General features: G+C 39.3%; 3 protein-coding genes across 9 annotated transcripts in view; 2 read left to right on the top strand and 1 right to left on the bottom strand.

Annotated features, from left to right (window-relative positions):
• The window catches only part of LOC113231398, a 5,353-nt gene extending 3,719 nt beyond the window's left edge, over positions 1–1,634 (top strand). For both annotated transcript variants that reach the window (XM_026465700.1, XM_026465701.1), the window contains exons 7-8: positions 413–531; positions 1,176–1,634. In XM_026465700.1, coding sequence (XP_026321485.1) covers positions 413–531; positions 1,176–1,496 — 440 coding nt within the window. In that variant the 3' untranslated portion in view covers positions 1,497–1,634. The remainder of the gene's footprint in view (positions 1–412; positions 532–1,175) is intronic.
• The window catches only part of LOC113231399 (bone morphogenetic protein receptor type-1B), a 131,494-nt gene extending 111,159 nt beyond the window's left edge, over positions 1–20,335 (top strand). For 3 of the 4 annotated variants that reach the window (XM_026465706.1, XM_026465703.1, XM_026465702.1), the window contains 2 exons: positions 18,150–18,334; positions 18,568–20,335. In XM_026465706.1, coding sequence (XP_026321491.1) covers positions 18,150–18,334; positions 18,568–19,821 — 1,439 coding nt within the window. In that variant the 3' untranslated portion in view covers positions 19,822–20,335. Of the gene's footprint in view, positions 1–15,610; positions 15,815–18,149; positions 18,335–18,567 lie in introns of those variants that run through there. The other variant, XM_026465705.1, reaches the window with a different exon arrangement.
• A 1,922-nt stretch (positions 20,336–22,257) lies between these two features.
• LOC113231226 (RNA-binding protein lark) lies at positions 22,258–24,868 on the bottom strand. Of its 3 annotated transcripts, none has more exons than XM_026465442.1 (5): positions 24,717–24,868; positions 23,920–24,593; positions 23,300–23,571; positions 23,026–23,067; positions 22,258–22,520 (listed from the first exon to the last, which is right to left on the bottom strand). In XM_026465442.1, exons 2-5 carry the CDS (start codon positions 24,583–24,585, stop codon positions 22,472–22,474), a joined length of 1,029 nt encoding a protein of 342 aa, XP_026321227.1. In that variant the 5' UTR covers positions 24,586–24,593; positions 24,717–24,868; the 3' UTR covers positions 22,258–22,471. The 3 variants fall into 3 exon arrangements, with proteins under 3 accessions (XP_026321227.1, XP_026321228.1, XP_026321229.1); XM_026465443.1 differs by having other exon boundaries at positions 23,360–23,571; XM_026465444.1 differs by having other exon boundaries at positions 23,363–23,571.
• Positions 24,869–24,981: the final 113 nt, after the last annotated feature.

Below are 24,981 nucleotides of genomic sequence, written 5' to 3'. Positions count from 1 at the left end.
GTCCGTCGGTCCGTCGGTCCGTCGGTCCGTCTGTCCGTCGGTCCGTCTGTCCGTCCGTCCGTCTGTCTGTCTGTCTGTCCGTCCGTCCGTCCGTCCGTCCGTCCGTCCGTCCGTCCATCCGTCCGTCCGTCCGTCCGTCCGTGTGTCAGTGTGTGCGTGTGTGTCCGTGCGTGCGTGCGTGCGTTCGTCCGTCCGTCCGTCCGATCGATTGGATCGATTGAATTGTCTGTTTGCAAATGTTGTATTTACTTGAGGTACTTTTACCACAATGTCTTTCCTTCTTCTCTTCGAAATATTTAGATCTAGTTTAGAGGCCTACGTTGTCTGATTACAGTTTGAGTGGTATACAGTTTCGCTACAGTGGCTAAATTTGATAGATAAAATTGTATAATATTATTTTCAATTGTTACAGTAACACTTCCTGCTGAGCTTAAAATACTCGCACATCTGGTGCCTCCAAAGGGAAGAATTTCAAAAAAAATTAAGTTCACTACTCAGGAAGCAATTGACTCCTTATATATTTGTGTGCCGGTATGTTTTTTTTAATAGCCCCGCCCTAGGGAAACCCTGTGTCGCGGGTGCCATGGATATACACATAAACCATCACAAATTACACTCAAACTCACGGGAGAAATAAATTTAGGCCATACAAATATTTCTCCGAGCCCGGGAATCGAACCTGGGACCTCTGCGTTGGCAGTTCGGCATGGTAACCTTTCGGCCACGGAGGAATTTATAATGTCGACTCATCCGAAGTCCGATATGATTATATAACGAAAAGAGAATAAGTACGTTACGAGAATAATTTCGTTATTCAAACTAAGGCCTGTGTAAAGGCGTTTTGACAATTTATATATCTTATTTCGTTTCGAAAATACAAAATCCAACAGTCGATCTGACATTTACAGCGAAGAAGAACAAACGAAATGTACTATGTCCTGAGAACAAGTAGTCTTGCACATATAGATCTTTGTTCTACGGATGAGTAGGTATATATATATATATAAAACTGTCTCCTGTATATAATATATGTATGTATTTTTTGTTTTCAATATTTATGCCTCATATGCCTCATTTATAATATTACTTTGTGGTAAAGATTGGCTCACAAATCTGTTGTGGCTACTTATTATGTTTCATTCATTATGTACTCTTAATACTATCTTAATTTCTAGAATGCTGGCGATATAGACCAAGTAATCAAAGAACAAAAACAAAAGGCGACAAGCAAGAAATTGTCTGTTCAACCCTATGTTATACTCCAGGGATCTTTGCTAGAGTGTGGTTCACCGTTACTAATAGTAGATGATGTAAGATATCAATTTTTAACCATAACAAAAGCTTTTGATACTCTTTTTAAACTTTACCATACCTTCAACGTTAGATATCCCAGAGCAGGCGACCATTTATATTTGATCATACAAAGATGTGTATATAATATAGAAACTAAGTACGATAACGTCGTACCGTATATAATTGACGTTTTGAATATGTGATTTAGCTAAACACCACTTTCAAGGTTTCATAAACTCAATCAGAGCAGGGCCCACTCCCAATTGAGTTGTTAATGCTATTCTTTGAAAAAAAAAAACAGTTTATACACAGACTTTCAATTAGAAAGAATTTTCTTACCACTTCTAACTCAGTTACGACAATTTATGCAACAATAATTGCTACAAGTGATATTACAATATTGTTAACCTGATCAATCTCCGACTAAAACTCTCTGTGTTTCGCTTATTGTCAAAATGGATTTGAACTGTAATTACTGTCACAAAATACTTCATGATTTTAAGCAATACATTTTTCATTTAGAAACTATCCATAAAATAGGTAACTATTTTGTCTGCCCTTTTGAGAGTTGTAAATGAACATATGATAAAAAAAATCGTTTTAAAAATCATTTAACAACGTGTTACAATTCAAATCGCAATAGGAATAGTACTTCTTGTGACAATAGTATTAATATCAGTAACTCCATCCTGTCCGAACAAAGTTCATTTCCAAGTACCAATGATACACACCAATCTTTTGACACATCACCGTCGAATGATAAAGACACTGGAAATGAATCTTTTATAAAATCTGTAAAATCATACTTAAATATATTTGTATGCAATTTATATGGGTTTGTTAGTTTACCAAGATCTTTAATACAAACTTTGATAGAATTAGTTCAAACCTTAATCCACAACATCACTTCAAATATACACGAAACAGTTAATAACGAACATATAGATGCCACTAAAAGAAACATTATTGTAATAGAAATGATATTAGCATTACCAGACATATTTAAAGACTACGATACAGAATATAAGCGCTTGAAAAATTTAGTTGACAATGAGTATTATGTAGCCCCTGTAGAAGTAAAGATCGGAACTGTCAAAGATCGACGTAGTGAAAATAATGATGTAACAATGATGCTGAAAACTTTATATGACACCACTTAGACAAACATTAAGCAATTTTTTAAACTTACCTGGAGTACTTTCTCACATTCTTAATTATCAACAGATGCTTTTGGACGAGAGTAATGTAAGTAACGGTGATGTGATTCGAAATGTGATTCAAGGATCGTTGTGGAAAGAACTTTCGGCTAATATAGACAAAGATAGTATCGTTATCCCTTTCATTTTGTATTTTGATGATTTTGAAAGTGGCAATGCCCTAGGAAGCCACGCTGGCGAATATAAGTTAGGTGCAGTTTATATTTCTATTGCAACTATTCCGCCAGAACAATCAAGTAGGTTAGAAAATATTTTTGTGACTCAAGTATTTTATTCAAAGGACAGAGTATTTTTTGGCAATGGGGCAATTTTTAACAAATTAATTGAAGAACTTAAGTTTTTAGAAGAAGCTGGCGTTGGTGTTTTATTGTCCAAAAATATCATTACAGTAAAATTTGTATTAATAACTTTATCTGGAGATAACTTAGGACTCCACGGCATATTAGGACTTTTCGAAAGCTTTATGGCTACATATTTCTGCAGGTTTTGTTTGACTACCAAAACTGAATCTGAAACCCAATCGTGTGAATTAAATAATCTACGAATGCCTTCTGAATACAATCAACATGTTGAAAATCGTATAGGAATTAAAGAAATATGTGTTTGGAATAATTTGAAATATTTTCATATTTACAATAATGTTACATGTGATGTGATGCATGATCTTACGGAAGGGGTACTAAGGTATGGAATGGCCCTTGTAATTAGAAGTCTAATAGATAAAGGATATTTCTCACTAGATCATCTGAATTCTAGGATAAAGTACTTTAAGTACAATACTAATGAGAAAAACACACCACCACCAATCAATAATCAACACTTATTAAACAAAAGTTTAACTATATCTGCTTCTGAAATGTTATGCCTTACAAGAAATTTTGCTTTTGTGGTTGGAGATTTAGTTGAAAATAACGACCCCGTTTGGAACTATTATTTAATATTATTGGAAATAACAAATGTTCTCACTTCACATTCGTTTACTTCAGACCTAATAGATTACTTAAAAAGTATTATTGAAGAACATCACCAGCAATACCTTAATTTATTTCAAAGTAAATTAAAACCCAAACATCATTTCCTTATTCATTACCCTACAATTATAAAAAAAATTGGGCCGCCTATACTTATAAGTGCTTTTAAATACGAAGCGAAACACAAAGAGTTAAAAAAGGTTTGTCAGTCAATAACATCACGAAAAGATCTTCCTCAATCTGTTATGAAACGTTGTCAACTAAAACAAAGTTTTCGATATGCAACTGAGAAAGGTTTGACGGAAAATCTTTTGTATGGTAAATATGAATTTGATGAAGGCCACTGTGGTGCAGACAATTGCATTTATGTTGATTGGTGTGAATTAAACGGAATTAGGTATACCGTAAATAATGTTTTGCTACAAGATATAATTGAGGATATTCCCAAATATTATATTGTTAACAAAATAATGATTAATCAATGTACTAATGACATATTATTTAAATGTTTTTTTTTAGATATTGTTCATTATAATGCTCATTTCAGAGCATATAAAGTAATACAAACAACACGTAGTCGTACTATTGCGTATGTAGACTTGTACACAAATTTAATTTCTGTACTGTATAAAGTAAAATTGGATTCCTATGTTAAAGTTGATTTTTGATGTATATTATATTGTACTGTGATGTCGACAAAACGAGTACGTGCAAATCCAAAGCTATTTCAGTGTTATGAGTAGGTACAGTCGCTGTATGAAGATTTATTATTTTGATTTCGGCTGTTTTAGTGTGATTGTTTAAATTATTCAGAAGGGTTGTTGCAGTGCAAATTTATATAAAATAAGTAAGTTACGTAAACAAGCCCTAAGGTTTATTGAATTATGGTTTGTCACACATATATGCATATATGTATGTAGGGACACGAATTTTATTTCTGTGAGTTTTAATTTAATTTTCTATGTTAAAGTTTTTCATGTCAATAATTCATTTTGTATTTCACTAATATTATGCCAGTATTGTATACGTGTACGAAAAATAAACGTTTTTTAATTTATTTCCTAAATAAGTATAATCTTTTTATTATTTAAGTCGTTTTGTGTCAAGTATTTTAAGCCTGCAATTTTATTTTGTTTAAATTTGTGAACAATTCTCAAAAAAATACAACCGTTTTCAAGAAGCAATAATTATAATTTGATAAAGTCAGAACGTCATAACAGCAACGCCAACGACTTCATTAAAATTAATTGTTGCGTTTTGAAGGCGGTTATATATTTTTTTAATTATTCACAAACTATGTCCTTAGGCTCAATTTATATAGCAGCGGAACGGAATGGAAACGAATTTTTGTAACGTTATTGTACATAGCATAATGAATTTTATGGTCAATTGTGTAACGTACATGCTCGAGAATGCTCGAGCATTCCGCGGAAGATTTTGGCTCGTATTTTGTTTTGTACCGTTACACAATCGACCATAATGTTCATTATGTTATGGTTAATATCGTTACAAAAATTCGCTTCCATTCCGTTCCGCCGCAATATAAATTGAGCCTTATTTTCAACAAACAAAATGACTTAAATCAAAAATACCCCACATTTTAACCCAAGACGGTAAAATCTTACATTAAGATTGTAATGGACTTATTAATAGCAGAAAGTTGCTTTGATATAACGGAACCAAAAGTCATAATTTAAGAAATTTGGTTTCAGAATGAAATCAAACTTCTCTTAAACATAGAAAACATAAATCTTCAGTTAAATAATTATCTCTCAATTTTCATTCTTTTTTTTTCAAGTCAAAATCAGAAATTTCTAATAACAAATAAATATTTTCTTGAATCTAGAGTAGCTTTATGACTTAAATAAATTAATTTGCTCTTGGATTAAATATTTCTGTCTTAGAACTAAAATACACTTTTGAGACGTTTTTTTACTATTATCAAGTAATTATTCTCTAGCGTCTATAGGGAGAGGATCGTTTTCTTGGATTTAATAAAATTGTCTTCGTACAAAGAAATTTGTCTAGTTTTAAGTAATCTGTTTTTACCGTGTAGTATAATAAACCACTGCAAGTTGATCCAAAGAAGTATCAAACTTGTTTACGTTTCCTGGAGTTTTTTAAAGTTGGTTTGTTGTCGTGCGCGTGACATACTTGTCAAAATTAGTATAATCTACAGACATGTTGGTATCTAATACCGCTCTCTCAATAGCGACCGCGCCTCTACAATTAAGATTATCTTTCGATATATTTGTTAAAACATTTAATTTGCTCATTTTTTATGCTTATTTTGAACTACTACATTTATTACGGAGATTACATTCGGATCAATTACGTAAAATGTAGTTTTTTATAATGATGGAATTTAACCATAACATAATTTCCATTCATTGAAATAGCAATATCTCTTTCTCTTTGTGCTTTAATCAGTATGAGTTTTATTTATTTGCCCTGAACATCCTGTTCCGTCAACTAATTAGCAATTATCTCTAAATATTGTAATTGTTAATATGTGAATGACTATCACACATACCTACTATGTAATATGTATCTTATCAATTCACAGTTGAGTTGGTCATATTCGTGCCGAGTGCATCTCATTCAATAAATCGATTAGAGTGAATTGTTTAATAAAGGTACCTATTAAACACATGTGGAACATATGTTAGTCACTAATTCTTGGAAAATATTCATGTAAGCCACACGATCAAGTCTCACATAAAAACAGGACATGGCTGTGGCAAATGGCAATGACCACATCTATATTTTTTCTTAAAGATAAGCTTAGTTTTGTCCACAATCCCACCTCATGCGAACCGCACATGTGGAGGATTAATATACACTCTCGCGTATAAATTGCCTGATCTCCTTCGCCGTACACATAATGAACGAAGAAGCAAAATGCTTCGTAGTGTTAAGATGCTTCGCAGCGTCTGTCTGACCGGTGATGAGAAGTACCGGCTAGTATAAATTTATTTCATATTACCGTGTCGATGCGATGTATCGTTGGAACGATCGCGTTTTATAACGGAGATCACGTTTAATTAAGCAATCGAAGACGACGGTAAGTGCAGTACGGCGGGTTTGTTAGAAATAGGATGTGCAGCCCAAGAAAGCGGTTTAGTGGTTAACGTTAAGAAGCTGGGCGACCTGATGACATGAAACTTGAATGTCTAAACGTAAATGGAGCATTAATGTAATATTCATATAATAGTGTAATTCGGTACAAATGTACTGGTCGTCGTATAATTCCCTCGAAATTTGGTCAAGTGGCCTCTAATACGATTCGATTAACCTGACTATAAATAGGTCAACTCGAGCAGTCGACAGCTATTTTAAACTTATCATTGACGAAATACTTCGGATCTATATTTTGAATGGGCTAGTATTAAATTTGTTCTATGCATCAGTTATTATGCAATGCAGTCATCAAAAATAGCGATGAGTAAAGATTTACTTAACAAAAAAGTATTTCAAAGCACGTAGTATTTAATAATAAATAGCTCAAGGAAACATAAACGTCTTTTTCGCCCACCATTACCCGTAAAATTAAGCCTACAGCAGTCTACCGTGGTAGTAATCGATCAATCAAGTAAAACTCGGCATTACACACAATCCACTATGAATATGCAAGCGAAATCGACCAAGATGTTAATGTCAGCTAACGACTGGCCAAGCCCAATGGATCAGCACTGGCTATGAATATCATTTTAGACTTAGACGAATGTTCTTACTCAATAATTGACTTTTAAAAAGTCAGGACTTGTCAGTTGATGAATGAAATTGCGACCAACAAAACCAATCATTCCGTTTTACACTGTACTAAGCTATATACGCCTCATTTCGTAATTTATGCAGCAGGGGTGTTCCCCAGATGTTAGGCCGAATTGTACCACACTGCGGTACCGTTGCGAACTGACAGCCTGCAGCATACATTATTTGTTATTTCTGTAATGGAATCCTGCCTGTACAGACTTGGGTTGTTCTATGATTTGTCGATGAGCACTGAAGTGCTTGTAACTTGATAGATTTTTTTCGTAAGTAAGACTTATCTGACAAATTTTATTTCTAAATGCATTGAGGCCCTACTAGTATAAGGTCGATGTTTGTACTCTCGCCAGCCAAGGAAAGTTATGGCTACATACATCACTGCAGACACATGGCTACGTACAGTATATTTTCCCGTCAGATCCCCGCAAATAGGGACACTAATTATCGCCATAAATCCAACGGACCCGCTATTAAATACCGCCCCTCGATAACATCTCCGTGTCTGGCCATTTTATGTCATATGTCTTTATCTATTTTAGTTCACAAATCGGTATTTAATCGATCATTCTCCATCAACCTGTGGAAGGTCCTGTTTTTTGTATGTTCATAGTCTTGTAAATTGATAGTCGCACCGCGATGACCATGATATAAGTTGATAATGCATATATTTTATTATACAAGTTGTAATCGAGGTAATCTTCTTCATAACTATCTTTCGAGGCAATTATCTTTAATGTTTCTTATTTTGTATAACTTACGTCCTTTCTTTTATAAAGTGAAGACCCTTACTTCAGTTACATAATTTTTATCACTAAATAAACTTTTTATATTAGCCCTTAGGTTACTTACAGGATTTGATATTCTAGCGGACATGTTACTGTTGACAAAGTATTTTATTTTTTTATTTCTCATTTCACGATGAGTACTTTGAAGTGAAAGATAATAGGAAAGTTTCGTTTCTCGTATAAAACTTTTTTCTTTTGTAGTAACCCCATATATTTTCCTTGACGGTTCTTATAGTTAATAAACAGCTATTAGGACAATGTACGATCGACTTTAGGGCGCGTATACCTAATTCGAATCCACGGTAGCTAACAAAAATAGATTGATGCTCTAGTATTGACTAATCTGGCACATAGTGATAAACATTTGATTTTTTCAAATTGTGAGCTGTACTTTTGAGGTTTCGATGGGGCTGACCCGATTATACAGTGGGTCAGGAATGTGAAGGCAGGCTGGACTTCTTTTCCGTCATCATTCGCAAAAGTTGCGTGTTTTTTACCTTGTGGTAAGCTACACGCTTTTCCATAACGGTTACAGTGCCACACAGGGCTTTAAATTGCGAAGATCTAAGGGGCACTTCCACTGCGCCTGTCACCCTAAAACATAAGTTAACATGTCCCATGTGCCCGTAATTTCACCAGCACCTTTACCCTTCAAAACCAGAACACAGTAGCGCTCACATTACATACGTCGGCAAAAAGGTAAGGAAAGTCTACAAGAGAAAACTTTCGTCGCATTTTCGAAGAATGAGAATCAATATAGTTTATCAAATTATCAATTACAGTATTGCTAAATTGATTCTAGGAACAGAACCTCATTACTTTTGTCACGTATGTTCGATACTTTTTACAACGAATCGGAATTGTTCTATAATACACAACTTAAAATCTTTTAAACGATAAAATATCACACGCGTATATCGATAAAGAACGGAAGGTAGGTAGATTACTCATACAAACAACATTATCTATTACCGGATTGAAAACAATTATTTATCAATTGGTAATAATCTTGCAATGGCAGCCCCGTGGGAGAGCGGTTTCTTAATTGAGAAGTAGACAGTTGGCATCGCTGTAGCCGCACATATCTAGACTTAGGTCGATACAACCTCAAATGGCTTTGGTTGACTCCGCATAATAGTGAAAGTGTTGCATCAATCACTTTGAAAAAAAAAAAAATAGTAAAATTGTGGATATACACGGTGTAAAAACACGATTCCTTAAATTTTCGCGTTATAAAAAACAGAATAAGTTTTTGTAGCACGAGGAAACCGCTGTATTCAATAAGTACTTTACATACTCGTATACCAATGTTTTTTTTTATATCAACTGAACTAAATAGAAATGTACAGGTAGTATACGATATACATTTTTGAAATAAAACCAGTGTCTCTGCCGCTCGATCCAAGCAAAATGAACCATATTAGTACGGGAAAAATTTTAATTCCACCTGTCGATACTAATATCGACTCTTTACGTTACGTAAACTTGTAATTGTTCAGTAGCGATACTTTTCTCTAACGACGAAAGAAACGTTACACGTTGATATAGTTTCTCAGCCCTTGAGAAACGTGTGAAGTCCTCCCAGCTCCTTTTGTAAAGATCTGTGGCCAGTAGTGGAATGTAATGTGTCGATGATGATGATGATGATTAGGTATTAATTGACAATTTAGTAATAAATCACTAAAGAATCAAGGACCAAGCAACCTTATACAAACACGCGACTGCATCGATGCAATCACATATAAATCCCAAAAGTATCGATGCAGTGGCGCGCTTGCAGCGCTGCTTAAAATCGCGCGCGTGTGTAAAGGTAGACGATTAGCGACTGCATCGCAACTGCATCGCGTTTGCATCGCTGCTAAATGTCGCCGAGTATAACTGCTCTATGTTTTTTAGTAAAATATATTGAATTGATTTATAGGTACTACTGAGCTCCCCGTGAAACAGTTGGTCCAGGGAAATACTACCACGTTATCTATTTCTGCCGCCAAGCAGTAACGTGAGCTTTATTGCGTTCCGGTTGTGAAGGGTGAAACTGCAGGCATATGGATCTTGTCAACTTCTGTCTCAGGATGATACGCGCAGTGGCAGTACCCCTCAGGTCTTAGAGATCTGCTCTGCAACTGTGACAGGCGTGTCGCTTATAACCAGACGCGCTACTTGTTCGACCCGTAAAAAACATGAGAATATTCAAGGCAGAATGGGTATTTTTTTATATAATAATTCATTTATTTGTGAAAACACAGGTATCGAAGTTGACATTGACAAGTAAACAAAATAAATATCTACCACTGGGTGCGGCGGAACATACGCGTACAAATATTTTGAAGGTTATTTTGAAGGTGCATTTACTTACATGCGTTTCAACAGACTAAACGGCTTGCACACGTGGATTTAATAAGACAGGCATTAATTAAAATGTCGGTCAATTTTATTGATAATAGTTCAAAATGTAACTAGATGTCAAAAATATAATGATAATAATCTGAATACGTCAGAATAAGTATACATTTATGTCAAAAATTAGACAATGAAGTTAGGAATTTGTCATTCCTAGGAGACTACTACTACCTACTGTATACATAGGGCGCACTATAAATTTCCGGAACTGGCCACTTACATAAACAATATTTAAAAAGTAATTGCAACATTTGAAAATTGAACTCTTTGGCTGTAGAATACACCGCTGAGCTGTTAAATCACGCTTAAAGTCGTAGAAAATCATACTACGAAAATTTTCATGAGTTAAATCCATGGTTATGTAGACAACCAATTTCTAAAATAACGCCATAATCTAAAAACAAGTCACAGTCAGATGAAACAAACTCTATTCTACAGCCAAAGAGTTCCATTTTCAAATATTGTAATTAATTTTTAAATATTGTGTATGTAAGTGGCCAGTTCCGGAAACTTATAGTGCGCCCTATGTATTTATTTCCAAAAATTAAGAACCAGTTACGCGGTCAACGATTTTCACCACCTGAAGAGGCTGTTGAAGAGTATGAAAAATATGTTTCAGAGGTTATCACGGAGGAGTGGCATAAATGTTTTCAAAATTGGTTCATTCGTATGAAAAAGTGCATTAACGCTAACGGAGAATATTTTGAGAAACAATACATTCATTTCGGACCATTTAAAATAATTTTTCGTATTCATTCCGGAAACTTATAGTGCGCCCCACATACAGTACAAGTTATGAGACTATGGGTTGTTTAATTGTTTTTTTAACTAGCATAAGGTTTTTGTAAGACCTTCATACTTTCGGTGAATTATTTAGAATTTTTGATGCAATTAGAAATATACTTTTATGCATGAAGGTAGTTTTACAAGCTTTAAAACGAAGTTATTCATAACTTCTTGACTTTAGAGTTCGCGTCAACAGTATGGGTGCATTCAGACATATATGACAGTTTCATACGATATAAAAAGCGAAAGAACAGTAGGCAGTCCAAGATCTTTAATATATGTTTACTTGAATCGACAAATTTCTCTGACACTTCTTTTTGTACCTTGAAAACTAAGTTCACAGAAGTTGTAATATCGTCGGAAACATCTAGCGGAATTGTGACCCAGCATGCGTTTACATGACAAAGGGTGGTATTCCAGAACTCTACTCAATGCTCAAGTCAGGATTTGAGCAGACGTGAGTATGATTTCAAGCACTGGAAATACGACCCTAATGACAAGGACTTGAGTATGATTTTCAGTGCTTTAAATCATACTCAAGTCCTGACTTGAGCATTGAGTAGATTTCTGGAATACGACCCTTAGAAAGCAAAAAATACATACGACCCAGTAGTATTTCACGCGAAGCATTTTCCATAGGCTAACAAACTCTCGAAGTGACACTGTGAATAATTCTCACGTCAGGTAACAAGATAACGTACGAGTGGATTTTCTGTAAATATTGATTCTCCGTCAACTTGCTTATCTATGTACAATTCAATGAACTCTGCCAACAAGGTGATACATTTGCAATCGAATGTGGACTTTATTACCCGATATGATCTGATTGATTTCAGGATTATAGAAAGTATCATTTATGACACGAAGTGTCGTCGGGACGATCAAGTCGTGCGCCTAGTGGTAAGAGACAAGCAGTTGCAGTGGCTATCAGAATTTTAAATCGCAAAGATTGTCACCAATTCAGTTGACAAGTCCCATGTGCCTGTAATTTCACCAATACCCATCAAAACCGGAACGTCTTAATGGTCACATTACTGCTTGGCGTCAGAAATAAGTAAGGTGGCAGTTTTTCCTTGGACGAACTTTTTCACGGAAAACTCTACTGATACTGAAAAAGCTTTAAATCCTAAAAAGTCTTTACTAATAAGACTGGGCACGTGTGCCACGTGAGAGCGCTCGAGCTCCATCAATACAGGAGCTGACCCAGTTGTCGTAACTGGAAATGATCAGGAGAATATATGTCGGAGGGGCATTACCACTGCACCCGTCATCTTGAGTCGTAAAGTTCACGAGCTCCACGTGTCTGTATTTTCACCAACCCCTTACCCTTCAAAAAGGAACACAACAGTGTTTACATTACTGTTTGGCAACTGAAATATGTGTGGTTGAAGCAGTTCCCTGGCCGAATCCATCCACAAGAAGCTCTACTGCTATCAGTCGTTATCCTCTGAATAGATCTCTGAGATATTTGTTTATTTTTAAGTCCCAAGCTTACCTGTCGTTCTTTTTACTGTAGTTAATCGTTATATTTACTGTAATTAATGTGACACATACTTCTTATGTGCAAAATCAGTGGTAGCGCAGTGGGAGATGGTGTGGTGGATATCTTTTGAATAGAATTTAACGTAATAATAACTATATTTCAATTTAAAAATAATAATAACGTAATGAAACTTACATGTCGAGAAGGTTCACAACTCGTGGATAACATGGGAAGTCCCACAAGGAGGCTTATCTTGGCGGACTAACTTAACTCTCTCATAAAGATCCGTGCCCAGCACTGGAACGTATAAAAGGTTAATTATGTATATCTTTAACGCGAGGAACTGTGATTTTACCGTTACGTCAAAAGTACATGAGACGAATGTTGTTACGAATAGCTCTCGGATTTTGCACCTTGAAAAAAAGTACATCTTGTAAAGTCATACAATCTGCAAAACATATAAGAACGAACGAAGACTTATTTCTAGACTTGTTTCTATACCAAGATGTTTACTCTAAGTGTAATCGGGCAAAATACGACGGCAAACATGTGCGCAAACGCTGTCCCATCGCGCTTATCACTGCGGCTCGATGACCACTGACTGCTAGCTTGCAGACAAAATGGAAAATTATGCTCGGGAACATACACTATATATGCAGTCTAAACACAACATTTAGGATAATCTCACCTGGATAGTGGCACTAGTCTAGGCATTGTACGAGTATATCAATCTAATTCCGTACTTTTTTATGTCAATTATGATCTTAATACGGATTTCCAAATCCTATTATTTAGAAAAATCAACAACCTACGCTCACCGGATATTTAATACTCGGTCGCTGTCTAAAAACATGCGCAAGATTAGGGGTGTGTAAAAACTATTACATAACCTGCGTTTAACCTGATACTCCTTAATCCCGGGCCAACAAAAAATTGTGAGGATCCTGTTTTGTTAGGAGCCGGGAGATGCGCGGGTGGCGGGGGGACGCGGCACATCGTAGGCGCGCCACTCTGCCGCCGAATAAATTATGTTCTTTGGCCTCACTGGCCGTCCGCCCCGCCCCACCACCCGCACCCTTCGGGACCTTATCGATCGAGCTGGATAATCCGAGAGGTCGATAGATCGCCGGCGCCTGCGCGCTGTGCTATGATGACCTTTCGCCCTGGAGCGCAGTATGTTCGGAATGAAATGCCAATTGCTATAGTCACGACAATCGCACACCAGATAAAAGGGGCGTACCGTGTTAACACTCGCATATTTGTCCTATCTCCCCGCTCTGGGGCCATTTGGTTCGTTTAAAGTCATTTCACTTTCATAGCTAAAGCTCCGATGTTTATCGAGTAATTCAAATTGGTCGACAAACCGCGGGCAGTTAATTCATATCTGAAACAAGATTGAGTGGATACAATGTTCGACATCAATTTCATCTTGATCAATAACCCTTTTACTTGTATATCTCGGTAACAAATCGATTGAAACGATCACCTCGTATTTATTCATCGATAAAAGAAACATCTGTGCCGTTTGCCGAACTGAAAGCAGCATCTGCATGTGTTACACTGCAGCGATGGACAACACCAATATTAACAATCTGTTATATGTATTATTAAAACATTGTCTAAAAGCGGGTCTCTGCTATCGGTAAACACAAACGTTATGTTATAGATTGAATAGCCGTGTGACGAGTTTCTGATAGTTCATCACCAAGCACTTCCCACTTTTGCGTTTGTCACAGGAGCGTCTGGATCCGAGACACTGCGCCGACAATAAGTCGTCCACATACCATATTAAGTGAATAATGTCGATTATTAACAAATTGACTGCAAAGGCACACTCGAGAACAACACTGGCGTCACGTAATTGTAATTTATTGTTCGGATTTGCATTCATTTCGGCGATCGTCGCTTGTATCTCGGGCGTTATGGACAATTTGCTTGCATGGGTCGACTCGCTCGCATGTGAGGTACATATGGCCCGAGATTGGCTTTAGCAACTCGAGATAAGACTGATGCATGACCAAATCTGTCGCGACCACCACCGCCGCACCTCGACTCGCTCCCATACTCGGAAGCTGTTCGTGCATATACCTTTCCGTTAATATGGTGAAACTACAAGAGGAAATTGCTGTCGTAAACCAGTAATTCTAGGTATTATGTGTGGAAATTACAATAAATGAGGCTCGTAAATGCGCTAATAGACGTCTCATTAGAAACAATCTTTGACTTTTTAGCTTACTGATATACCTAAAGAAACTTTGAGTTCACACTGTAATCATGTACTGTGGCAGTAAGCTATAAACAGCAACAACTTCCGACAGATGGCGAATTTCAGGAACTGTGGCCTTATTAACAAGCGCTGCTAAAATTACAGCCGCATTCATGAAATCTGCCATCGCGAAATTTCATTTAGTACGAGCAATGTCGTTACGTCACGTCACGTGAATAAAGACCTTGTTCATTGTAAACTAATTTGCTTATCACTCGCTCGAAACAATCCACTACCTATATTTGGGGAATAAGACTGCATTATTATTTTTGGTAAACATCCTCATTCCAAACTGAATGAAAAACAGTCGCAGATATCTGGCGATATCACTAGTTACATCTTTGTGGAGTGGAGTGAGTAGGCATTCAATTAACGTAAGTGTAATCAGGGGGATCATTTGGCGTACCGCTTCTGTTTGTGTGTTGTAAGTGGAACGTGTAAACAGTTGGCATTATTGCGGCGCCGTCAATGAACCGCGACGCGTCTCTGACACGGGTCGCGTGAGTACCGACTCGGGCTGCGCTGGTTGTCGCCGCCGTGTTATCTGCACCGGAGCCATGTGGAGGCTGCAGCGTGCATAGTGCACGCGGGCGACGGGCGGGGCAAGGGACTCGACGGACCGGGGGCGCAGCGCCGCGCGCTCCGCCCGTTCGTCATTCGCGCCGCGACTTTCCTTTGGGCAGCGCGCGTTCGCTCGATCGTCTCCCGCGAGACAGCGTGAATCGTCCTAACTCAGTGGTGTAAAAATAAAGCCGGCGACAGACGGCGGCGTCCAGAGTTATATATAAATGATAGCACGGAACACCCCTGCACGTCTCGGACGCTCGCCGACATGCGACTAAGTACGTGACACCTTCGACACCTAGACTAGATCATAAATCTAAGCTTGACGCCCGCGGGCGCGGTGTCGAGTTACTTCGACCACTATTTTACTCAGCGGACCAACAGTTGGCAGCCTGTGAAGCCCACGATGTGTTTTAGATCTTTTATGTTAACGTGTCTAAACTAAATCAAAAATTTTGAATATTATTAGCTTTTTGAAATGTGTTGATGAGTGATGTTTGTGTGCTTTTCTTATGGTGAATTTGTTTTATGGAAGGATGAACAGGTCGATTATTCACAGTTCTGTCTTTGTTGTTATCTTGCATTGATCTCAGTAAGTAAAGCGCAGTCTCTCGCAGTTTTGTTAACATTGCTCTCCCCCCATAAGTTCACTGAAGGTACTTAACAAAGTATTGTTAAGCTTTTTGTCCTAGATGACTATGTTCATTCATATAACTTGTTTATATTTAATCCTTTTGAGGCCCAGTACGAGGCCTCGAGTTGGTTTCCATACATAAAAGTTACCTAACCAATATAATTACGTAGTTTGCTTGTATACTACCTCTATCTGAATAATCTCTTGCATATCCTATAGTAATCTGTTGCTTATCATCATTAACAGCCTATTGTAGACCACTACTAGACATAGACCTCCCCGAATGTGCGCCATTTTACCCATTTAATTTTTTTTAAATACATCCGAAAAATTGTCAAAAGATCAGTCACTACGGCTCATTTATGGTCGATAGTTTCAATTATAAGAACGCGTGTCATGTCTGCGTTAGGATAATAACTGCGTACCACAGAAATCCTGTTCTAGCCTAGGCAATATTGCACACAGTGGACTGTGGCAAATTTGAGGCTGTTCATGCTCAAAAGCTTTGTCTAGTCTATTTTGATTGATTTGAAGTAAAAACCGTTTATTCTAATAGAATAATAGCAGGCCTCTGCATGTGTAGATGTCAATTAAAAGGAGTTACCTGCTTTAGGGCCATTGTGTTCTCAGCCCTTAGGAATCTTTTGTGTCCAACACTCCACACGGCCAGCCAGCTACATACCTGTAGCTCCGACCGCACAAAAAACACAAATCTACTATGCGGGATGAATATAAACTTACAATTTTGAATTTCAAGCACTCGTTATAAGATTAATTTTATTTGTTTTGTAATTTTTCCAACAAACAATAATTATGTTGATTGATTTTCATTTGTATACTAGAAAAACGGACAATATTCTGTGTTATGTTCCTTAAAAAAAAATAACGAATCGAAGAATTAACAACTGAAATACATAGAAGTTGTAGCATTATTTGGAAGATTATGTAAAAGTAACAAACACTAAATAGATAATAAACTGGCAAGTGAGACAGCGAAGGGTTGTAGATTTATCGCCAAAGTGTGTTTATTCCACGTGTAAATAGAATTACGCACCTGTCATTTTTAACTTCAATTTGCGTTTTGATAACTTTCCGATATCGATTATAATTATTTTTCAGAATGATTAGATAAGTAAAATCCTTTTCTTATCAGAATGCGCCGCAATATTACGTTTAATCCATTGTCGTACCTTAGAAGGTAGCCAGTTTTTCATGCGTCCATAATGGCCAGTTCTTATATACTTCGATCTTGTAATTCCATAAACAATAAAACTCCCAGAAGCATTTTTATATACACATCAGCTTTATCGAAAAATTTTGTTTCAATCAAGGACTACTTTAAAATCGTCTATTATATTCAAAATATTCACGTATACTATTCTTGTGTCGTGGCATACTTTGCGATCTACATATTTGCAAAATAATTTGTAGTAACATGAAATTCTTGGTGTAGTTCTTGTCGACCGTAATGACACGGGCCATTAATTGCATTCAATGGACGGGAAAATTTTGTGGCCAAGTCTTCCACTTTTTTCACATTTGTATTCATTGGCTTGTAGGAATCATCTTGTTTCCTCTAATGGCTTTTTGATTGTTTTCTTTTGTGGTATTGCTTACTTGTTCTCGAATCAGTACATCAGAGTACCTATTCGGAAGCTGTGTATTTGGTTCTTCAAAAGCAATTTGTTCTTTTTTATTTTGATTGGTGTTGTTCAGCATCTCTGTGAAGAAGACAACAGAAGGAATTTGTCTATTTTTTTTATTGTCTTAAGTTATTGTGTTTCTGTTGTTATAAACCGCGATAACAATGAAATTCGAACTTGATTTTGAGTTTCTTGTTGTTGCCAGTTTTGTGAATACTTCAATCATCCACGACTATCCAAGCAACCAACCACAAACATTGTGGTTATATCAATGTACTTAATGTTTATAAAATGATGTGACAAATATCTGACTTGGGTATGTTTTGTTCATTGTAGGCCGAGGCACAATATGCGAGTGCTCGGGAGTGACATGCCCCGATGGCGCAGAGAACAGCACGTGCGTCACGGAGCCCGGCGGATACTGCTTCGTGGCTGTCGAGATGGTGATCGACGAGAGGGGCGAGGAGGTGCTCGAGCGCACTGCCGGCTGCCTGCCGCCCGATGAGTCGGGCTTCATGCAAGTGAGTAACCACATCGAGGCCTCTAATGTTTAAGTAAATTACAGTGACATGGTTCATTATGACGATAGTATTGTTCAAATCGAAGACGGTTTCTGCAATAATTTAGCGCAGTTAAAAGAGTTTGTGTAAGATATAATGAAACTTACGGATGATACTTGGGTAGTTCTTGTTTTAGCCACAGAAAATTGATCCCTTTGATTGATTGATTAACACGTATATTTTCTCGTTTTCAGTGTAAAAGCTCGCAAGTGCCAACCATTAACCCGAAGGCGATCGACTGCTGCATGGAACCGGACTTATGCAACCGGCGACTGGAACCACGGCTGCCCGAGGAAGCCTGGAGCGAGCCCGACTCGCCCGATGTGCGCAGCCACGCGCCGAACCACCCCGAATTGCTAGTGGGCGCGGCGCTGCTGCTGCTGTTGTTGACCTTTGCGGTGGCTCTGCTGGTGCTGCTGCGGCGACGGCGGCGTGCCGCTAAGCGTCCCCCGTCACCGGCGCCGCTGCCCGCGGAACTATCTTCCGGCTCGGGATCCGGTTTACCGCTGCTGGTGCAGCGGACCGTAGCCAAGCAGATTCAGATGGTGGAGTCCATCGGAAAGGGTCGCTACGGGGAGGTGTGGCTGGCGCGCTGGCGCGGCGAGCGCGTCGCCGTCAAAGTGTTCTTCACCACCGAGGAGGCCTCCTGGTTTCGCGAGATCGAAATCTACCAGACGGTGCTGATGCGCCACGAGAACATCCTCGGCTTCATCGCCGCCGACATCAAGGGCACCGGGTCCTGGACGCAGATGCTGCTGATCACCGACTACTACGAGAACGGGTCGCTGTACGACTACCTGCAGACGACGGTGCTGGACCCGCACTCGCTGGTGTCGATGGCGTACTCGATCGCCAGCGGGCTGGCGCACCTGCACATGGACATCTTCGGCACCAAGGGCAAGCCGGCCATCGCGCACCGCGACATCAAGAGCAAGAACATCCTGGTGAAGCGCAACGGGCAGTGCGCCATCGCCGACTTCGGGCTGGCCGTGCGGTACGTGGCCGAGCGGAACGAGGTGGACATCGCGCCCAACACGCGCGCGGGCACGCGGCGCTACATGGCGCCCGAGGTGCTGGCCGACCGGCTGGACCCCGGCGACTTCGAGGCCTTCAAGATGGCCGACATGTACTCGCTGGGGCTGGTGCTGTGGGAGATGTGCCGGCGCTGCGCCGCGGGCGAGCGCGCGCCCGTGGACGCCTACGCGCCGCCCTACCACGAGCTGGTGCCGCCCGAGCCGACGTTCGAGGACATGCGCGTCGCGGTGGTGGAGCGCGGCTTGCGGCCGCCGCTGCCCGCGCGCTGGCTGCAGAGCGCGCCGCGCGCCGCGCTGGCGGCCGTGGTGGCCGAGTGCTGGCACGCCAACCCGCCCGTGCGGCTGTCGGCCGTGCGCGTCAAGAAGACGCTGGCGCGCCACCTGGCCGCGCCGGCGCCCGCCAAGCTCGTCTGACCGCCCCCCCGACGCCGCCCCGCGGCCGGCGGCTTGTACTTAACAGTCGACACGAGACTCGGACGCGAACTGTTAGCGAAGGGACGCCAAGTGCGAGTGTCTTCCGCGACGCCTTCGGGAGTAGTATTACGTTAGTTTCGTGTCGCGGCGCACTCGGTCCGTCTATTCGGAGCCCCACCGAACCGACGCGGTGACATGTACAATAATGAGTAATGCGGCGTTCGAGTCGTGCCTTATCGAAAGTTGTGAAGAGGAACAAACTCGACTCCTTGAATTGTGATATTGACCCGTTATATTATAAAACTCGTTTGCAAGCTTAGGTAGACTTTACAAAACGCAAACTAGGTTACGTGTAAAAAGGGATATTTTTGTAGTTGTTCTTTAGATAGACCGAGTGACCGTGGAGCATTTACGCGCGCGCGCGCCCTGTACAGTGTTGTGTAAATATAGAGATAACGACATTGCATAGGCATAATGAATGTTGATAGTTAAGTTATGAATAAAATATTAATGGACATAAAATACGCCTTATCATTTTATTAATATAATTTACTAACACACTCGATTACTACAATTGATTGCATCTTGACAATGTTAATTATTATATTTATGTATTTATTTGTTGAGCATTGGCTATATAGAGCCATCAGCTTAAACAAGCAACAATTAATTGAAACTCAAAACGTAATAATACTTACAAAAACAAAAAAAAAAACCGCCATTTTCATTTCAATATATCAATATTATTTTATGTTTTTTTTTTATTCTTTCCCCTACGAAATACGCAAAGGTTTCACACCATACAGCCAGTTTTTCGTTAAATCTCATTGCTAATTTTGGGTAGAGCATAAGGGTTACCTATCAGTGTAGTCCGAAATTATATTTTCCAGAAATAACGTTTAGTCGAAATTCCATAAACTCGAAAGTAATTTTGGGAGGAAAATGTTTTTCAAATTTTCTTTTTAATGTTTGAAGTGTCGTGGCTTGTGTATTTAAATGAAGTTGTTGACATAATATGCTAAAACTGTCGTTCACGGCTTTTTTGACGTTACGACGATGAAAAATAAAACGTCACTATAAAAATCTGACGACAGATAATCGCAGCTTCAAACGATTCTGTCATGCAAATGACAATGATCTAGTAAGCACAGTTGGACACGACAGTCGTTCAACGATAAAATAAACGTCCACGACAGATAGTCGTGATATGGGAAGTGGCTAGACGCCACAGTCGTCCAACCATAATGGGAACGCGCCCTAAGAATTCAATGCCTCAGTTGATCATCAATGGTGTAACTTTTGAATAATGTAGAATAATATTTACACAAGAACGACAAAAAAGATATTTGTAAACAATAGATCGGTAATATAGTTTTGGCGGAAAAATGCAGTTGCAGCATCAAGGCAAACTTGTAACTGAGAGCGCCATCTAGGCTTAGAATAGGTAAATACTACGTATACCAGAAAACGGTTTCAGTAATCTTTGGATGAGAGTAAACAGATGGCACTACACTGGATGAAAATAAATTAAAATATCGTCATACACCAAACACATCAACGAGAATTGAAATCTAATATTCCCTACATAATATGTAAGTACTCTGTCCCTATTCGTCGAAAGTTAGCATGAGACCATAGTAATCCGTGTTCCCTGAAAGCCTATACAAATAATTTCAGTACATAGTACTAAAAAAACCGACTTCAAAAATATTTTTTTCTTTAATTTAAATTTGAGGTGTCCTCTTTCCAACAAAAAAGAATCGTCAAAATCGGTTATCGCGTAACATATATACAACAAAAAAACATTCGAATTGAGAACCTCCTCCTTTTTGTTGAAGTCGGTTAAAAAGATATACAACGTGAAATATGAAAACATACAATGTCTTATGGGTTTATACTTTTGTCGGTCGTTATAAAAAAAAACAACAATTATTCTCTGTTCAATGTTCTGGAATCGCAGCTGTTTCCAAAATCTTCTGAATAAGGAAAAGCATTACAGAAATATTGATGATGTTGTTCTATCTTATAATGCAACTCATCGATATAGAAATGATATTGTTTATTTCATTCATCTTTTTATTGATTTACTCATTGCAACATAAACAAGTTACCCGAGTTTGTATATTGTTTCCAAGGTATTGCTTCATACTTATAATGCCATCTATAATCTCATCTAAACAAGTATTAATTCTAAAATGTAAGACACCAATCTACTGTCGGGTTGGTTATGTACTTCGCGTGCAACAATACCAAATTTCTACGACCATTCGATGCGTGTCGAAAAATCGATCGTCTTGGGTAATGTCAAAAACTGCGATCTACATTTTCCTATCGCACGAGATCGTTCCATAAAGTATAAAATCATTGGTTCCATAAGTCATGTTTAGAATGCAGGGTAATTGTTAATTAATCTTAATTAATAAAAAAAAACTGAAATGTACTTAAAATGAGATTTATTTTACTTATTTACAATCCATTCCATCACAAATTCTCGACACCAATCGTACATAACTAATCTATGGAAATCGCAGTCAGTCACTCCTTAACTAATAATAATAAGTCTATGTATAAAAATTAAATATTTGTTGAACTAAAATTCAACGATTGACGTGTTACTGTTACACAACAAATTTTCTCCGTTTTTTACGTCTCAATAGGGAGCGTACCTTCGGGAGGGCGAGGGGCCGCGCATCCCGGGCCTGTGGACAACACTGAAGTTAATGACAAAAAACTACTGGCAAATAGAATATTGCGATACTGCAAACAATCACTCCCAATATAATAAGATGTCGATAAACAAAAATTATTTACTATGGCTAAGCTCATTCACACCCACATTATTATCCTCTTCATATTTGTAATTTTATTAAAAGTATGAAAGATTGTGGTGTTCTTATATTATGTGGATTATATCAGACTTAGAAATCTTCTCTCCTCCCAAACAAACACTCATCAATACCTCGAATAAACACTATGCCAAGTTTATATTATGGTTATTTTCTGTTATTTTTGTATTTACCTACCTATTTATTTAGTAATGTTATGCTTCCCGAATTTAGTGAACAAAAAAGAAACAAAAAACAAAATTCAAAAAATAAAAAACGAATTTTGTAAAAAAAACTAAGAAACAAAATAAAAACAGAACAGGTCCAAAAATTAAGTTGGCATAGTGTTCATTGACTGACATGATACATTGATATTTACCTCCTGTCATCAAATGTGTCTCGACTAAAGTCCTCGTACATTCTGTAAATAAAAAATTGTACATCAGGTAATAAACCTTCAAAATGGTACATGTTACTACCCTACACATGGTTAGTGCGGTTGTAATGATTTATCTATCAGGATTTAGTTTTTTAAGTACTACTTGTTAGCTGTTACATGACAACAGTACGTAAGAGAAATTAAGAGATGGTATCTACTTGTTCTACACCAAACTAGCTAGTAACAACTCAATCGCGTCATAATTAACCCTCACCCCCGCGACATCTGAGGCCCGCGCGGGGGGCTTCTTCGGCTGAACATAGCATCATACGACGACCTCATGGATCCCATGGCGCTGCGCATCGGCGGCAGACTCGGCATTGGCGGCATGGGCTCGCGGCGCAGCGGCGGCGACGCGAAATCCCCGCGGGCGCCGCGCGACGCGCCCATCTCGAGCCCGCGAGACCCTCCCACGGGGTAGCGCCGCTCGAACAGGTCGCGCGGGGAATCGAACCGGGCGCGATCGTAGTATCCATCGTACGGGTCCTGCCACACACAATCACATTAGTTTCAGCAAAGGACGGGCGAAGTCAAATCTCAAATGTCAATGACAAAGTACATTCCTGAAATTGAGATCGTAGAAATGAAATCATAAAAAAGAAAATTAACTTGGAAAATAAATTGCAAATAAAAATTAGGACTTGGGGATTTTGTTTTTGATTCAAGATCGAAACGGTTTAGTTATCGGTAGGTAAACTGTAGCATCACCGAGCCCGGAGTCTTAAGTCGGCCCGAGGTTAGGTACCGCGTGCGGAGAGAGTGTCCACGCTCGGCCTACGTGATGCATCGATAGCGGCGGAGCACCGGCGGAACAAACATAGAGAAGCGCGTTACCCCGAATCCTCCCATCATGCGATCGCGGAGGAAGGGCGGCGGCGGCGGCGGAGGGTACGGGTCGCGGCCGAACGCGCGATCGCGGAAGCCGTTGCGGTCAGGGCCCAGGGCCTTGGGGCACTCCTTGGACCAGTGGCCGCCGCGGCCGCAGCGGTAGCATTGCTCGGGATCGCCCATCCCGGGGCGCTGGCGCACGCGGCTGGTCGACAGCTGCACCTTCATGGGCTGCCCGTCCACCATCATGCCGTTCAGCTCTTTGATGGCGTCGTTCACGTCGCCAGTCGCGTCCAGGTGCACGAATCCGTAGTTACGCACGATATCGCATTCCACGACCGTCCCGTACTTCTGAAACAGCTCGCGGACCTCGGGCGCGCGCGTCTTGTCCGTCAGGTTACCGACGAATATTTTGGTGGTGGGTGTCGAGGGCGCCTTGCGGCTCTTCGCCGCTTCTATTTTGATGGCTTGCCCATGAACCAGCTCGCCGTTCAGGTTCTGAATAGCTTCGCGACCGACTTGTTCGTTTTCCATATGCACGAAACCGTAATTTCTGACGATATCGCATTCTACGACGGTACCGTATTTTTCGAATAGCGGTCTGAGATCGGCATCTGTAGTTTTATCGGATAGATTCCCGACGAAGATTTTGAAAGTACCGGCGCCCGGCATTTTAGTTTCTGAAACGCATACAGAATTTGACGAAATGAGTCAGCAGCGTCCATGGAATAATGGAGAACAAAAATTCGCATGTCGAACCGAGGGTAACTTTCAAGTGCCAAACCAGAATAAACATTACTTACCTATTCTTCTATAAATACACTAAAACTAACACTATTTATGAATTAACCACAACACAATCACTGAAAAAAATATTTGCGGCGCAGATTATTTTCGTCACGTAATGGCGTCGATCACCTCACTTTCAGCAAAAGGAAGATGGCCGGCGTCGGCCGGCGTGTCATTTTCTACCATAGACAAAACATAACTTCCGGTAAATAAGGTTATTGTTACCAATAGCATCATTATTTTTTTCCATCCTCTAAGTAGCAGCATAGCTATTTTACA

The sequence above is a fragment of the Hyposmocoma kahamanoa genome, unplaced genomic scaffold (genome assembly GCF_003589595.1).
Source record: "Hyposmocoma kahamanoa isolate Upper Pololo Valley unplaced genomic scaffold, ASM358959v1 65, whole genome shotgun sequence".
NCBI lineage: Eukaryota > Metazoa > Arthropoda > Insecta > Lepidoptera > Cosmopterigidae > Hyposmocoma > Hyposmocoma kahamanoa.
The sequence above is the reverse complement of the archived record's forward strand: the minus strand, read 5'-3'. Positions and strand labels throughout refer to the sequence as shown.

Bases quoted from the DNA above. Each gene is read 5' to 3' on its own strand.
- LOC113231226 (XM_026465442.1), bottom strand. From the start codon at position 24,585: ATGCCGGGCGCCGGTACTTTCAAAATCTTCGTCGGGAATCTATCCGAT. The intron at 23,572-23,919 runs GTAACGCGCTTC...TGTGTGTGGCAG, and splicing joins GCATGATGGGAGGATTCGGG to GACCCGTACGATGGATACTA. The intron at 22,521-23,025 runs GTAAATATCAAT...TGTTGTCCACAG, and splicing joins GACACATTTGATGACAGGAG to GCCCGGGATGCGCGGCCCCT.